Source organism: Hirundo rustica, chromosome 3, assembly GCF_015227805.2.
Source record: "Hirundo rustica isolate bHirRus1 chromosome 3, bHirRus1.pri.v3, whole genome shotgun sequence".
NCBI lineage: Eukaryota > Metazoa > Chordata > Aves > Passeriformes > Hirundinidae > Hirundo > Hirundo rustica.
The window spans coordinates 9,407,045-9,424,135 of record NC_053452.1 but is presented as its reverse complement, the minus strand read 5'-3'; the positions used below and the strand labels follow the sequence as shown (position 1 = coordinate 9,424,135).

The following is a 17,091-nucleotide window of genomic DNA, read 5'->3' as shown; positions in this document are numbered from 1 at the left end:
ATCTGGCAGCCCTGTGGGCACTACGAGCACTGATACAGAGACTCAGGAAGCCAGTTCAAAGCCCCATTTTCTGCTGCCTGCCGGCGTCTGTCACAGGAGGCCCCTGGCCACCACCACCTTCACCCAGCCTCTCCTGCACAGATCCAGAGAAACCTGAGGGAAAGGGTTAAGCAGCCTGTGGACGCTGCGCCTGTGCACTCACCACCTGGAGCAGCTGCGCTCACAACTGGGAACCATTAAAGGTTTAGCATGGTGCAGGTGGTGCAGCTTTTGGCTGCGGGCTCTTTGATGCACTGGGCTTGGCAAGCTCTAGGGATCATCTGCCAGACCTCAGGGACGCCCCAGCCAGAGGCCACCCTCTGCCCAGGGGACCCTGCCACTGAGGGGTGAACCCCTCATCAGCTCTGTGGGGTCGGGCTGCTCCATCTAAACCTCCTCACTGAGGGAAAAACTCCTGCCCAAGCCTTTGTGGGGGGTTAAGCCGAGCCACACTGTGCTGGGGGAGGAAGAGAGGCCCAAAGGTACCACCTTCTTCGTGCCATTTAAATTAGGATGTTGTAAAACATGCAAATAACTTGAAAGGCAGTAGCCCCGTTTTATTAATAGCAAGTATTTATTAGCCTCCTTGATTTACAGTACGTTACTGAAAGTCATCAGTCCATCACATTCTTCAGCACAGGGGCTGAGGTGTTTTTCTTGGTCAACACAATATGGAATATAGATCCGAATATGAGAAGCCAAATACAACCTTCATTTTGCATGCACATATCCCGCCGACGGGAGGCCCGTAAATGAGTCCTGTATAGCCCTTAGACACATGCAGACATTGGGGGAGAGGTGGGAGCTTCTGTACATCGCCACTGGAAACCCGGAGGGTCATGGAAATTGCCAGGGAAGAGCCATCAGGGCCGGACCAAGCTCAGAAAGCGCCGTGGCGCGCACACCCCGGCCACCAGAGAAAGGTGGGAATCCACCTGATGTGGGTTTTGATAGGAGAAGCCACCTGCCCATCCGCCCCCCTCACTGCAGAACGCGATGCTCAGGCGGCACGGGCGCCTCCACCCACCTGTTACCGTCCCCGGTCCCAGATCTTCCCCCTCCTCCCACCCTCACCGTGGGGCTTTGCCTGCCCGTGGCCACAGAGCCGCAGCCGAGCCGGCATTCCCAGGAATCGCATCGTGCTCATTACGGGAGGCCAGGCGAAATTAAATTGGGGCCCACTGGCTCTGCCATCTGAACTTCATCACCGCTAAAGACGCAATAAAAGTAATGGCAACAACGAACAAGCCTCTAGCAGATGTGTAACTCTATCCAGTGAGATTAGGGAGTAAGGGCCGTATTTGGGGCCTGGGGGTTTTATTTTGTTGGTGTTCTGCCCCCTGCAACTCCATCTTGCCTTGGGAAGGCAACTGATTATTTGGACCCCTGCAGAAGATGAATGCTAAGAGGACGATTTTGGGGGGAGAGAATCGGGATGGAGGGGCGACAATGTTTGACTTGAAGCAGGTACTACACACAATTGAATGATGATGCCTGAAATGGGAAAACTGGGTGGGAGGAGAAGCGGGGAGTAAGAAAAGAAGGAAATGAGGCACCACTCTCATTTTTGAGGGGTGGGGGGGTTCAGCTCACTCCTCAGTAAGACTTTTCAGTGAGGTCAGGTAAAACCCCGCAGCAGAGCAGCGAGCCCTGGAACAGTAGTGATGCTTAGCAGGTCCTCCCCCTCCTCACTGCCGAAAATCCACAGGTAAAGGCTCGCCCCAGGCTTCACCAGCACCCAGACAGCTCAAACACACACAAGAAAGGAGAGGCAAACCCAAAGGAAATGCTAAAGATGGTAAAATAACCTCCAGCAGCCCAAGGAGGATGGGGTTTCTCTCCACCTTCTCCCAGAGCCCACAGCTGTGCTGTCACCCACCAACACCGCGATGCTGCTTGTCTCACAGTCACTCAGTGGGACCCAACACAAAGCTGGGGTTAAAGAAAAACACAAGGAGTTTGGCAGTTTTGCTTGGAAACTCACTCACAAAATCTGTTCTCAGATCCCTTCTGGGGAGAGGTCTTACATCTCATAAAAGTCCAGCCCAGATGCATCACAAATCCAAAATATACATTATTTTGAAACCAAAAGTTAAGCTAGACTTCACAAAAGGCTTGACCTTTGCTGCATTTTAGTGTCAAGAAAAGTGTGCTTAGAAACCAAACACAGCATAGTCAGATCATCTCTAAGACTGAAAGCAGCTTTTTAAACCCAAAACTTCAAAGTTAAGCCAGGTGATTCCCAGAAATCTTGTTCAGCTCAAACCCCAGGACTGGGAAGAACAGGGAAGAAGATCTTTTCTTTATTAAGAACCCCAAAACTTTAGGAGCTTTTTTTTTTTTTAAATAAAGAACAACCATACCTTATTTCCAATTTGCATGTGCAGACCAACACCTGGAGAATATGCTAAAATACAAAACCCCTGGGAATATTGCCTCTTTCGCACCAGGAAACTCCAGCTTTGAGGCTAACAGGTTCTGAGTCCTCCCCTCACAGGAAACCTTGGACTCTTGTTAATTGGCAGAAACTCATTAAGCTGCTGGTGATCCCAAGCACAGACACAGCAAGGGGACTCAGCCTAGTCCTGGTCAGACAAGAAGAGGACCCTGATGACACCGTTAATTAGAGTACACAGCCCCCTCAGGTCACCCAGGGTGGTGGAAACCCTTTGGAATCTCCACCAGACCTCGTGCTGAGGCTGTCCTGGTGCCCTGCAAGAGCCACAGCAGAGTCTGGAGCAGGAGCAGGGCTGGCACCCACGGCTTACAAGGGACTCTCAGCACAGACATTGCACCTGTTTGCAACTTTAAGGCAACACGAATTCTGGAGATGTTTCAAAGTCTTAAGAGCTGGGGGAGAGTTTTACAATGGTATTAAAAAATAGACATTTTAAAGACGATTTGACTACATCTTCAGCACTTCAGGTATCACTTCTGTGCTTGGCAGAACACATTCAGCCAACCCCACTTCGTCAATTCCTGCTTTTCCTGGGAGAAACCCTTGTCCTCACACTGCCTGCTGGAGACAAGCCACAGACAGAGAAAGCAGATCCCATCACACTTGTTCCACCAGGCAGAGCAGCAAAAGCAGAACCAGCTACCCCAGAAGACACCCACGAACTGAGTCTGGCCTCTGCTCACACAAAGCAAGGGTCAGACACCCCCAGAAGGAGCCAGCACATGGGAACCCTGGCTCCCCAGCTGAGCTGGGCCAGACCAGGTGAGTCCTGACTTGCAGTCTAGAGAAATGAGCAGACCAACTCCCTTGTAGTAAATAACTATCAGCCCTGATCTGACGCAGCTGCCTGGAACAGAGATCCCCAGGGCAGGAGCAGGTGTCTGACTCCCCACCACTGGTGCACTCACGATCAGGTGCTTAATCCAACAGGATTGACCCTTCCAAGGCTTAAAAACCCCTTAGGAACAGACACAGAGGTGGCAGCACAGGCTGGGTTAGGAAGAACCTTTAAAAGCATCCCTCAATGATAAAAGAAGCTGAGGCTGTGCATAGACTTTTGGGTAGTTTGCCCTCAAAGACCAAGGGCAAGAAGAAGCAGCAATAGCTCCCTTTGTGTCCCAGTGCACCAAGTCCTCCAGGCTCCCAGTGTGGCACCCCTTGAAGACGCTCCTGCTGCCCACCCCAGCCAAATTTTAAGGTACCAAAGTGTCTGTGCTTGTGCTGTGCCCAGGTCACCACGAGAAAAACCACAGCACGGGTTTTAAACAACAAAAGAGCACCCGCTGCTCGCGGAAAAGGCAACATTTTTTTTCCCTACAGTCATTTCACCAGGAGAGAGGCACCCCAAGCAAGGGTCTTGCTCAGATTGTAAGCAAGGAGATGAATAAAACAGAAGTGAGATTGAAGTTAATACACAAAGCCAATAAATCCACTGGCCCTTTCCCCATGACTTGGCTCCATCCCGCTGATCCCAGCTGCCCGACACGGACAGTCAGCCACTCCACTCACAATCCAACTGGCTTCTTTCACCAAATAAGGTCCATTCCCACTTGTCAGCACAGGCATGAGCAGCTACAGCCTATAAATCCCAACAGAGATGGCACGAAGCTCACACATAACCCATCTTCCATCCGGCAAAACGCCCGGGCCCCAAACCAGGAGACTCCTTGGGTGGGTGCTCGGTGCCGACCAAGGGACGGGCGTCGCTGGCAAGACCCTGGTGCAAAGTCTGGGAAACACCGGGATGACAACCTGACAGCAGCTCCCACAGCTCAGGGCGGGGCTCTGCATCCCCTGGCGTGACAAAGTCTCCAGAGCATGCCCATCGCCCCTCCCGAAACCTGCACTGGCCTCACTTCTCGCATGGACACGAGCGGACACCACGGACCCCCGGCAGCCCCAAAGTACATAGTTTAACAGCAGAAATGCAACACGGCAGCTGGCGTTCATCGAGGACGATGCAGGAGAGCCAGGAGAGCCTCCCCTTTCAGCATCACCAAAGGCCAGAGGGGGCTCAGCACGGCTCCGGGTTCCCGGCCCTAAGCCCAACTCCTGGCCTAGCTCTGCGGGAAGGATCTGTCCGCCGGGGCCAGGCAGCCCCTCGTGCCAACACCATCCCCGGTGAAAACTCAGCACTCGCTTTTCTGCAGCCAGTACAGGAACACAAAGTCACACCAGCCGTCTGGCCCTTGTTAGCATTAAAAATTAAAGACAGAGCAAACAAAACCTAAAGCTCCAACATTTATTATGGCAATTTCCCACCCACCCACAGACCTACACTGTGTTTCGCTTTATTTTTAATTCATCACATCAGATGTGCCTCCCGAGGAATGGCACATTGCGGGGATAACCAACAGGCCGGGTTGTCCACGAGAGCAGGACAGTCTTTTCCATGGGGAAAGGAGCCAGTCGAAGCCATCATTAAGCCCTTGACCTTGGTGGGTGTTTTTTTTTTAATTTGTTTTTAGAAAATGAAAAAAGAAACCAATGAACAACAACAACGAAAAAAAAAACCCAAAAAACCCAGAAAAACAACCCCAAAGAAGTGTTGTACTCTATTACAAAATATAAATACGATAGTCTTGCAGGCAGAAGGAGCCCGGGGAGCGCTGCCGTCGGCGGGTGACTCCTCAGGCTCTCCCGGGGATGCGGCGAGCCAGCAGGACAGAGGCCACCTCCGGACGCCGAGACGCTGCCAGCCGCTCGCCCCAGCTTCACCTCCTTTCAGAATTTAAGTGCTCTTGAACTTCCATCCGAAAACTGCCAGACATCCGGGGCTCCCTGGGCGCTGCGCCAGCTGGGGGGGTACGCCGAACCTACAGAGAGCATGGGGACAGAGGAGAGAACAGGTGTGACATGGCCCACGGTGCGAGTCATCTCCTTATCCTATTTTTCTTTTTGTCTCTCTTGTCTGTAACAGCTAGGACACCTAACTGCCACAAAATGATACGGTGGGACGGAGCCCTTCCTCTCTCGGGCCACACTCCCGCATCCGGCATCCTCGGCACCACGCAGGAACCACAGGGATCATTTAGGACGAAAAATCTGGACTTTTACTGGGCAAGGACCAAGCCAGCCTGTCTTGCAAACCTCCTCCTAGTCCTTCCCAAATCCTCGTGGGCTTCCCCCAAGTGCTGAAGGCCCTCCCAAAGCCATCGGAAGTGTTAGCGCAGTGGCAGGTGGTTCACGGAGGGCTTTTCCCAACTCCCGGCACGATGGATCTTGCACACCACGGAAGCGCACGCCGCAGCAGCAGAGCTCAAGCTGCACAGCCCCAGCCCACGCCCAGCAAAGCCATCGACTGCAGCAGCATGGGACAGGGCACTGGAAAGCAACCATTCCTGGCTCCCAGCCCCTGCTCCAGGCTGATCCCCCAGCACTGCGCGACCCACACGACAGGCTAAGGGCTGGCACGTCATCAACACGCTCCTCAAAATCCACCTTGGCAGCCCAACGGGGAGCTGGTTTCTGCAGAATTTACTTCATTAGTGCTTAAAAGAGTGGTTAAAGGGCTACCACATGTGAGCTGCCATCAGAACTTGGTAACCAGCTCCTTCCTAGGCCAGATCTTCGGTGGCTGTTAACTGGGCTGTCTCGTCTGAAGTCAAGAGCACCGTGCCTCATTTCCCTCCAGGGAGGGCTTGTTGCTGCTGCTGTCTGAGCCCAACAGTTTCCAGGCTAATGTTAAAGCCGGCTGAGACTTCCAAGGCAGCCAAGAGCAGCACAGACATCCCGGCCACTAGCACACCACCACTGCAAAACTGAAGTCCTGCTGAGGGGCACAAAACCTTGGGGTTCCCCCACACCTCCTGTCCCTCCTGCATGCCTGTGGCTCGTTGGAAACCAGCAGCTGAGCATCTGGGCTTGAGGAGCAGCATCTCTTCAGCAGCTCTGGCAAAGTACCACTCTCTCCTAGTCAATACTACAATTTGTCCATGCATTCGCCAAAAGTAGATTTCAACTTTTATTGGAGGAAAAAAGAGAAGGCGGGATCTAAAAGAGCAGCTGGTATCTCTTTTCTGTTGGGTACAAACTCTGCACTTAGATAAACCCCAAAACTGTACCTCATCAGATATGCCCCAGCCTCCTGAATGTCAAGCAAAGACATGGTATCGCTTATTCCTGTATTATCTCAGCCCTTGGAAACGTAACAAATATGAAACATCTGTAGTCTAAATTCTGGATACTGTTTCAGCGCCTTCATTACATTAATCATTCAATTTGGAGGAGATTAGACACTAAAGGGTCTATGCCATAAACACATGTTCCTCCTCAAAAGTTGACGGAGCTTGATATTTTAACAATAGAGACGCTGTTACCCAAATACCACTTTTTCCTAAAGAGATCTTTTTGCACAGAAATTTGCAGGGTAATTTCTGGGGAGCGCAGGTCACGCGTGCACAGGATGCCGAAGCAGCTCGAGAGCACCCGATGGGGCCTGGGACATCCATGCCCCAACCCAACCAACTTCAGTGGATCCACCACACCATTAACTTATTGCCCCGGGCAGGAAAACACCACGTTCATGAGCATCTGCTCTGGTGTCGGGGTGACAGCGCGTTGCCACTCGCAAGCTACGCCCTCGCCAGCCGGCGTTCCGACAACTCCTCCTACGGCAGGAGCTGCTTCTCCCGCAGCTCCTTCCTCCAAGCCACCGCCCCTGCCCTGTGTGCCACGCACCGCCCGCTGGGCTCCTTCAGCTCTGGGAAACCTGTGAATCACACGCATCGCTGTGCCACTTAATAAAGAAGGCAACCGTTTGCTTTCCACCGGTTAACCTTGCGGCAGCACAGGTCTACCTGGCGATGCCTATATATGGATATATGCCGATGCCCGCCTATGTGCTTTTACATACGAATATGTCGTAAGGAAAACACAGTATAGGGAAAGGCAGTGGGACGACGACCACTGCAGGGTACAGCACCTGCTCTGAAAGACAGCCAGGCTATGCTTGACCCAGGGCACAGCTAACCCCAGTCCTCCAGAAAACATCTCCACGGGGTCTCAACAACCAGCAATAAAAATAGTGACAGGGAGGGAGAGACTGGACTCTGTACAGGTATTTCATGGCATGGGATCAAAAGATGTGTCAAGGCTGCTGCAAAGCAGGAACAGCCTGTGTCCATGCCTGCCACCTCACGCTCCTCAGGCAGGGGCAGGACTCTGCCTCCCCTGGGCTGTGCTAGGGATCCCTCTGGCACAACTCCAGTCCCAGACAGTGGGTAACAGCCTGCTGAAGGGGAGCTCAGCTCAGGGGGCACTGCCGGCACATTTCCAGCCCTCCCGCACCCTCATCCCACTAGCCCAGACAACAAAATCTTCATCCCTCTCAGGATTAAAATGGAGCTCTACTACATTCTTTTCAAATCTCTCTTAGAAAAGGAATATTTTTTTTTTCCCTTATGTAGGTATTTTTGTCTATTTTTAAAATTCCAAACCTCCCCTTCAGAAGGCACTGGGCAAAATACAGGCAACAAATGATGCCATCACAGGAAGACGACAGAACAACTGGAAGGTTTTACAGAAATTTAAAAAAAAAAAAAAAAAAAAAAAAAAAAAAAAAAAGGAAAAGAAAAAAAAGAAGTATTAAATCCATTACACTAGGAACAGCAAGAGACAATATCACAGCGGAATGTGCCTTAATAAAGTAAAGAGATGCTGCAACATGCAGTATTTGTCAAACTGACAACATATACAGACCCCTAAGAGGGGGGCAGGGGGCACCTGAACTCCGGATTTTAGAGACAACGCACAGAAACCTGCAATTCCCACCAAAAAAAATATAAATAAATAAATAAATAAATAAAATAATTCAAAGCCTGGGGAGAAAAGAAGGAAGCTCCCAGCTCCAGCCAGGAGCAGGGCTGGGAGCTTTGGGCTGGGGTCAGTGTGATCCCAGAGACCTCAGCCCCCCGAGAGAAATCAGCTTCTGCCCACACGCCACATGCGCCAGTGGCTGATTTCACCCCCGTCCCCAAAAGCAGCCGGGGATGGGAGAGTCCTGGGGGGCTGCAGAGCTGTTGGTTCGCTCACCTCTTCTGCCACAGATTTGCCAAACGGGGATGGAAGTCCCTGCTGCAGACCGAGTGAAGGCCGCGGGTGCCGCAGGCTATCGCGGTGAGGGGCTCAGAGCTCACTCCTGATCTAGAGGGGGGAAAAATCCCAAAGCTACAGGTCCAGACTGCAAACACATTCCACTGGCAGGAAAGTGAACTCCTTAGCCCAAAAATCCTCTTCCTGGGCAGAGGGGGCTGATTTAAGGCCAAGCTGGGTGGCGGACACTCCCTGGGGCCTGGAGCGGGCCCCCCAAAACGGCCCTGCACGGGACCTTCCCCTACAGCCTGCTGCTGGAAGCCACCTACAGCGTGTGTCAAATGAGGACACCAGAAGCTGACACTGTGTACTTTAAGGTTTTTTTTTTATTTTTTCAATAAAGGGACAAAATGGGTGTATGAACAGGATAATGCAGACAACTGCCAAAAAAACACAGACAGTGGTTTTTCCAATAGAACTTAACAAAGACCAGAAACAAATACAATAAAAAGCCAGGTTGTAATGACCTTTGGTCATCCAAATAATAAAAAAAAAATTAAAAAAAAAATTAAAAAAAAATCCCCCCCAAAAAAACCCCAAAGAAAAATAAAAGATCAAATTAAGTGCCTCTGTTTTGAACAGAGCACATAAGCAATAATAAATAGTGACTCCCATAGTAAAAGATAAAATTTCAAGTTACGACAAACAGCTTTCATTACAGGAATAGAAAAGGCCAATAACAAAATATTCTGCATTGCCATTTACAAAAAAGTATTGACTCAAGCGGGCTTTCTCTTTAATATGCTTTGCATATGAAATTCTTTCCAATCTAAATATAAAGCACCATTTAGTTTTTGGCAATGAAAAAAACTGCAAAACGGTTTTTTCTTTTTTTTTTTTTTTTTTCTTTTTTTTAGCTTTTTTTTTTTCTTTCTTTTCTTTCTTTTCTTTCTTTCTTTTACTGCATATGAAGTTAAGATGCTGGAATGTCGGGTGATAGAAGGAAAGGGACATAAAGCACACTACATAACAAACCAACGTTATTAGCTTGCAGTACTGCATACAGTATGGCAGCAGGAAAAAAGAACGAAAAAAGATATGTACACCCCTCTGTGACGGCCAGCAGTGTGACATCGGAACGGGTTTCCCCCAAAGGGCCATTATATGGCCTCGGACCTGTACGACGTCACACCTTTTTTTGTCTTTTTTCTTTTTTTTGAAACATACAAATAATTTGCACTATATTATCCTGCCAAATTAAAAAAATATACTGTGGCAGCCTGTGGTTTTTTTTTTGTTTTTCCACTACCAAAAAAGGTACATCGATACCTTTTGAGAGAACAAGCAACAGTTAAAAATACAAGCTTCAATATAAATACTATAGTGCCTACACTAGATGAACATTTAATTCAAATACCATTCTAGAAATACAGAAAAAAGAGACCATAAATGTGTTTTAGCATAGGAATCAACATGAGTGTGCATTTTCCTATATTTAAGTACTATATAATCTTAAAACCTTTCCCCAATGCATGTTTTTTATACAACCTGAAGAGCTGTGTATATCCAAGGCATAGAATTTCCACTACCATTTTAAAATGAGTAACAAGTCTTGTACACCACCAAGACAATGAACCCTAAAATACAGTTTCCCCCTAAACATAATGAAGTGTTGTGGTTTTTTTTCTTTTCTTCCTTAAAAAAATTTTCTTAACATTTATATTTAAAAAAAGGTTTTGTGGTGTTTGGTGTTTTTTTTTAATCCTTTTTTTTGTACCAAAAAAAAAAAAAAAAAAAAAAAAAAAAAAAAAAATTAAAAAAAAAAAAATATCCTTGCACTGTAGGAGTGAAAGCAATCATTCATTTTATGTGAGTGCAGTCTGTTCCCATTCACAGCGCTGTAATGTCGCGTCCGAGAAGATAAGCTCATTAGTCAAGTAAATGGCTGGCAAAGTTTGTGGGGTTTTGTGGATTTGTTGTTTGTTTGTTTTTATGCTCATCAGTGTGTGTTGATTTTTTTTTTTTTAAATTTTTTTTCTTTTCAGCATTCTTGCAACTTTTCCCTTAAAGTATAGACCTGTAAACTGGGAAAATTGTACAGTGCACTTAATTGTCCTATCTGAGCAGTCTTATTTTATACTCAACCTCTGTACCTTTGATTAAAGAAAAGATACAGACATCACAGGCAGAGTCAAGTGCTATTTGAACACCAACCGGGGCAGCCACTAGCTTAGGAATAAAACAAGGAATCCTCTTCCACGTCAACACAAATAGCACACAGAGGATGGGAAAAAAAAAATGAAGGACAACTTTAGGGAGCACAGACAGATACTGCTACTCTTTTGCTTTTTTTCTTTTTCTTTTTTTTTTTTTTTTTTTTTTTTAATTTTCTGTTACTTCTTCCAAAGCGTCACATTAAAGGCAAGTCTTAAGAGTTCATAGTTAATCACCACTGTGTTGATATTAGCTTATACACCTGTTCTAGTTTTAAATGGCAAACAGTACCACATTGTGCTAATAAATCACAATTTATTTATTTTTTTGCTCCTCTATCTGTTACACTCGGTAAAATATTATTGCCAGTCTTTATTTTATTTTTTTATACGGTATACACGAGGTCTTAAAGTTTATAATTTGATTGTCAGCTTGACAACCAAGTGGCTCTGGATTTATTTGTTTTGGTGCCAAAATCAATAAGAGATATTATTAAAAGTAAATATCTTCATAAAACAGATTTCCTTTATTGTGTGTTTAATGGTGTTGAAGGGCCTCTGTGCATTTCACATTCTATTTAATCACTGATGGGGAGGGGGAATAGAAGTTTGGGGCAGGGTGGGCAGGGGGAAGGTTCTACATCTCGGTTTAAGCTCTTTCCACGAGCCAAGCAGGTTTTTAGACTGGTATGATCAGTTTTAAAGAAACAATAGTAATAATAATAATAATAATAACTAATGATAATAAAAGGCAGAGAAGAATGATGATTAACTAGGACTGAGCGGGTCATTTCTTTCTCTTCCTTAAGTTTCCTCTTCCCTCTTCGTTCCTAGGTGGCCGGCGTTGTGAGGGGCACGAGGCGGCTCCCAGCACGGCCGAGGTGGCGACGAGCTACGCGTGGAGGACGAGCAGAAAGGAGCTATCGGCATCAGCCGCAACAGATCCAAGGCACTCGGATAATTTATTATTATTATTATTATCAGTGTGTGTGCGTGTGTGTGTGTGGGTGGGTGCGTTTGAAATCAAATGCTAAGAGAAATCTACCTCTTCCTGACTGGTGGTGGTCGGTTATTCCCAATTAAAGGCCTTTTTTAATGTTCCCAAGGGGAATTCTGTCTCCAATTGTGGGTTTATTGGTTTAAGACAGCGATCTAGGCTAACACAACGCTTCTTCGGTGCTATCGGTCCTGTCCGCAGAGGGTCACCCACAGCAAGTTTTCCTTTGCACGTTCACAAAACAAAACTGTACATGATATGTATTACAGGATGTATGCAGCATGGTCGGTTTTGTTTGCTCTCGGGTTTGGTTTTGTTTCACTTTTTTCTTTTTTTTTTTTTTTTTTCCCTCCTCCTCCTCTCCTCTTTTTTTTCCTTTTTTTTTCTTTTCCTTTTTTTTTTTGTTTTTTTTTTTTTTACCGAACGGAATTGGAAACAGCGACGTGTTTGCTCAGCAACTAATCAGGGACAATTTAAAAACAGCCATAACATACCATACATGCTGTCTAATCCAAAAATTCAAAAAAAAAAAAAAAATAAAACCAACCAACCAAAATAAAAAAATAAAAAAACAACCCAAAACAAACAAAAAAACCCCCCAACATACACAACATGTAAATTATTGCACAAGAGAAAGGCTCAAAGTTTGCGTAAAATGCAATAGTATTGCCCCGATACAGATCATGCATTCAAACGGTGAGAACAAAAAGAAAATAAACAGGGTGTGCTGGTGACAAGCACTTTCCAAATATCCTTAGCTTCCATGACTTCCATCACAAGGGACTAGAAAACCTCTACGGGGATGCGGGATGGGTTAGGGACGGGAGTGGATGGGGGGTGGGGAAGGGTACGAATATACCTCTATTCAGTTTTTATCTCGTTATTCAAGACTCGATCACTGTGCCATTTTTTCATGTGTTTCTCCAGGGTACTGTACACGCTAAAAGGCATCTTACAAATCTCGCATTTGTAAACGTCCTTTCCCACCTGCCCGTGTGTTTTCATGTGCCGGGTGAGCTTGCTACTCTGGGCGCAGGCGTAGTTGCAAAGCTCACACTTATACGGCCTCTCGCCCGTGTGGCTCCGTCTGTGGACGGTGAGATTACTACAGTTCTTGAAGACCTTCCCACAGTACTCACAAGTGTCGCTGCGTCTGCCCTCTTTTGAGCTGGGCCTGCCAGGGCCCGGGCCACTAATATGGGGGGTGCTCCCTCCGCTTCCCGTGCCGCTGCGGCCTGAGATCCCTCCGTCCAGCTCGCCCGGCGGCGTGGAGAAGCGCAGGCTGCCGTTCTCCGAGGAGTGCTCAGAGGAGGAGGCGAAGGGCGATTGTCGGGAGTCGCCGAAGCTGAGGAAGGGGTCCTTCAGCTGCCGGGAGGCGGCATAGCCCGCCAGCCACTGGGAGTAAACGTTCTCGGTGTTGGGCATGGCGGCGGCCGGCAGATCGAACTCCTTCTCCAGCTTGATGCGTTTGGAGAAGGGGCTCAGGGAGCTGGGGCTACCCAGCAGCAGCTTTTTGGACAGGCCTCCCGAGGCAGACTCCCCCGGGGAGCAGCCCCGGCCGTTGACGGCCCCCTCGTCAATGCGGTCGGACTCGCCGGCCACCGAGTCTTCGTCGCAAGTGTCCCTGTGCACCTCGGGCTCGGGGAGGTGGCCCCGCTTGTGTTTCTCCCCCAGGACCTGGTGGAAGGCCTCGCTGAAGTGCTGCATGGAGCTCAAGACCATGCCCTGCATGACGTCCGGCATCGCCCGGCCCTCCTCACCAGCCCGCGAGTTGTTCTCGTGGTGACGGGCCGCCTCCAGGCTCATCCCAAAGCCATAGTCCTGCCTGTCGCTCTCATTCAAGTCCTCCTCCTCTTCCTCCTCCTCCTCCTCCTCTTCCTCCTCCTCCTCCTCCTCTTCCTCATCCCCATTCTCAGGGATCATGTTGGGGTCGTTCTCGCTCTTGAACTTGGCCACCACGGACTTGAGGGCGCTGCTGGCGCTGCCCACCAGGTCGCTGGTGCCCGGCTCAGGGGAGCTGGCGGTGGAGAGCCCATCGTCTGACTTCACTGTCATGGGGGAGGACTTGTGCATGTGGGTCTTCATGTGGCGCTTCAGCTTGCTGGCCTGCGTGCAAGCGTGGTCGCAGAGGTTGCACTTGTAGGGCTTCTCCCCTGTGTGGCTCCGGCGGTGGACCACCAGGTTGCTCTGAAACTTGAAGGTCTTCCCGCAGAACTCGCAGGACTTGGACTTCATGGGGGGCTGGGAGGGAGGAGGAGCAGACTGCAGAGGAGGAAGGGGCGGCGTGGCCAGGAACGGGGGCTTGCTGCCGGGCTGGAAGGGCTGCAGCAACCTTTGCATAGGGCTGGGCCGGCTCGGGGACAAGGGTGGGCTGGAGGTGTTGCCGGCCAGCTCCCGCAGCCTCCGGGAGAAATCCATAGCGGGGGGCTCCATCGCCATGGGGTTCAGTCGCAGCACCCTGTCAAAGGCACTAGGGTGATGGGTGGCCAGAGCCATTTCTTCCGCACCCAGGCGCTCAATGCGATGCGGATCCAAATGGTGCCTCGGGGGAGGGCTAAAGAGGGGCGGCGTGGGTGGGAAACGCCCTTCTCCCAGCCCTGACGCCTCCCTCGAGACCGAGCCGGGTATTCTGAGCAGGTTAAAAGGGTTATTGTCTGCAATGTGAATCCCGTGGAGAGGTGGCTGGGAAGGGCACTCTGCACCTAGTCCTGTTGGGATACCAACCCGTGGCGTCAGGGGGCTGCCGTGCTCGCTTTCTAGGTAGATCCGTAAGCCGTGTGTGTTCTGTGCGTGCTGCAAGAGGAACCAGGCGCTGTTGAAAGGCTGTTTACAAGTCGTACACGTGTAGCTGCTGGGCTCATCTTTACCTGCAAAATAACACAACAAGCAGAGTCAATCTCCGGCCGTCTGGCGGCGGGCGAGCGCTCACCTCCCCGCCTAACCTCTTCTCCTCCACCTGGACACCCAGCTGGGAGCTGGGGAAGGAACATCCCAGCTGAGGGACAGGCACGGGACATGAATGGGAAAAGGTGAGGGACACAACGGGGTCATCCAAACCCACACCAAGCACATCCACCCCCTCCCACCATGCCCAGATCTGGGTTCAAAACTGAACCATGCTGGGTAACCACAGAATGAAACGAGCTAAGAAAAACAAGAGACGTTAAAGTCAATCAATGCCTGCTCCAACTCAGCAGACTCTATGCTGCAAGAGGCTGAAGGCATTTAGAGTGTTGGTAAATAAATATGTAAATAAATATATAAATAGATAAATAAATACAAAATAAAGAAATCCCCTTCTGAAAAGCACTCCACACAGATCAGTTCAAAGCATCACAACTGCCAGCAAGCTGGGCATCAACACATTTTTAGTCTCTTACTTATTTTGAGACTAACAATGTGTACAAAATTAAGAATCAATTTCTGCTCCTTAGCAGAGATTCACCTCTGGGGCAAGGAAAGAAAAAAAAATGAAAAGGGAAGGGGAGAAAAAAAAAATCGAGCATGGGACAGGCAAAGGGGAAGACAGAGAGAGCGGCAGCTCCGCCAGGGAAAGAGCTGGAGGGTGGCCAGGAGGCCTGGCCGAGCGCCCTGCCGGAGCCGCATTATTTCTGTCGCGCTGAAAAGAAGCTGAGGATGGTAAATGCCACTTTGGCAAGTAGTGAGCTAACTCTATTTCATGATAATTTATTTTTGGAGATAACATGGACATTATAAAAGAGCAACCAACTAATAAATAACTAAACAAAAAGCCGGCTAATAATGACAGCAGAAAGCAGCCCCTTCTAATATATGGCAAAACAAGCGGGATGAATAACTTTTTGAGGGCCACCCGCAAGGGAAGAGTGGCGTGAGATACGGTGAAGGTGAGGGTGCCTTTACTGATTACTGGGATTTTGCAGATAATTCACTTCCACCCCCGTATGGATGCTTTTTGCTAAATGCTGGTAAACCAAAAGCGGGGGCTAAAAGAAGGATATAGATTCGTTTCCAGCCTCGTTCAGCAGTTCTCACTGAGCTGTTATTTAGTGAGATTTTAACAAATAAAAATAACGTTGAGGTTTGCTAAAGCATAGAGATAAACCAGGAGCCCTCCAAGGGCATCAGCTCTTGGGGTGGTACCGGCCTCCACCACATATTCCTGCCTTGACCCAACATTTACATCCCAAGGAATCTGCTCCTTAGACATCTCTCTTGGGTAAACAGGCTGCACTGAGAGTTGCCCTCATTAGGCTTCCCCTATTTGCCTAATACAAAGAAAAGGAGAATTAGAAGAAAACAAATAAGGCAAATTAGGAAAGGGAACATCGCTTTATCTGTGCTCATCTTATTTCCCATCTCACAGGGAAGGAGGGAAGGAAAAGCATCATGGGGCGTTTTCCTCCTCGATGATCTAGGGATACAGGACAGAACCAGGCATCTTTAAGGTCCCTTTCAACCCAAACCATTCCATGATCCTATGAGATCCAGCACTGGCTGTACTGCTCCATCCCAGCTTCCCTCCCTGCCTCCCGGCTCTGCCGCTATTCTGCGTTTGGCCTGAGAAGCTGAATCAGGCAAGCAAAGAGCCTCAATCATCTACAGCAGGCATTTAACACTTTAATCACTTTAAAAGCCCTTGGAATAATATTTAATGTTTCATCCTGAAGCCTGCGTTGGAATAAAATGCACTGTTGTGTTTAGTATGTGCCAGGCATGTAAGCACAGATAAATACTTTAATCTGCTGAAATCAGAGGGAAATTCAATTGGACTTTCACATTCCTATGCTCATTTGTGAGCTTGGGGGGAAAAAAAAATTATCTTGTTTCATCATAATGAAGTGGAAGTTTTTAACACCACGGTAGGAGCTAACAACGAAACACTACCTCGCCTCTCTACCTTATAGATCAGGTCAGAGAAAATAGCATTTTATCTTATAATGAGGATACAACATCGAGCGTTTGCTACCACATTTTAGTATTCCCATCAACTAGATATTCTAGATCATAAGGGCAGCTCGTGTAATCATAATGTCAATGAGAAGGGCTGTTACGACTGAGACTAAAGATTACATGGAAAAAGCTGCTTTGAAACTGGTAATTATTACCAGTCCACTAATAGCAAATGATGCATTACAGTTTCACCGTATAATCTGTATTTCACTCAGCTCCTGCCAGTGCAGCCTTATTATATTACAGTGCTCACAAATTCTAAATTCCTAAGCTACAGTCATCAATAAACGTGTTACTTGCCATAATTTGCAAAATTACTTTGTTCATAACATCTTCAACTGTTATAAAGACTGGAATTGATTTCCTGCGTGGCAAAATTAGGGCTACATTGACTTAGTGGAGTGTAAAATGTAAGATTA

The 17,091-nt window shown here is 48.3% G+C and overlaps 1 protein-coding gene across 6 annotated transcripts in view; it reads right to left on the bottom strand.

Moving 5' to 3' along the window:
* Positions 1–611: 611 nt before the first annotated feature.
* BCL11A (BCL11 transcription factor A) overlaps positions 612–17,091 on the bottom strand; it is a 75,411-nt gene continuing 58,931 nt past the window's right edge. Inside the window, exons 3-4 of one of the 6 annotated variants that reach the window (XM_040059390.2) lie at positions 12,728–14,607; positions 612–5,313 (exon numbers count right to left, since the gene is read on the bottom strand). In XM_040059390.2, the coding sequence (XP_039915324.1) occupies positions 5,212–5,313; positions 12,728–14,607 (1,982 nt within the window). In that variant the 3' untranslated portion in view covers positions 612–5,211. Of the gene's footprint in view, positions 5,314–12,159; positions 14,608–17,091 lie in introns of those variants that run through there. The other 5 variants (XM_040059387.2, XM_058419825.1, XM_040059389.2 and 2 more) reach the window with 5 other exon arrangements.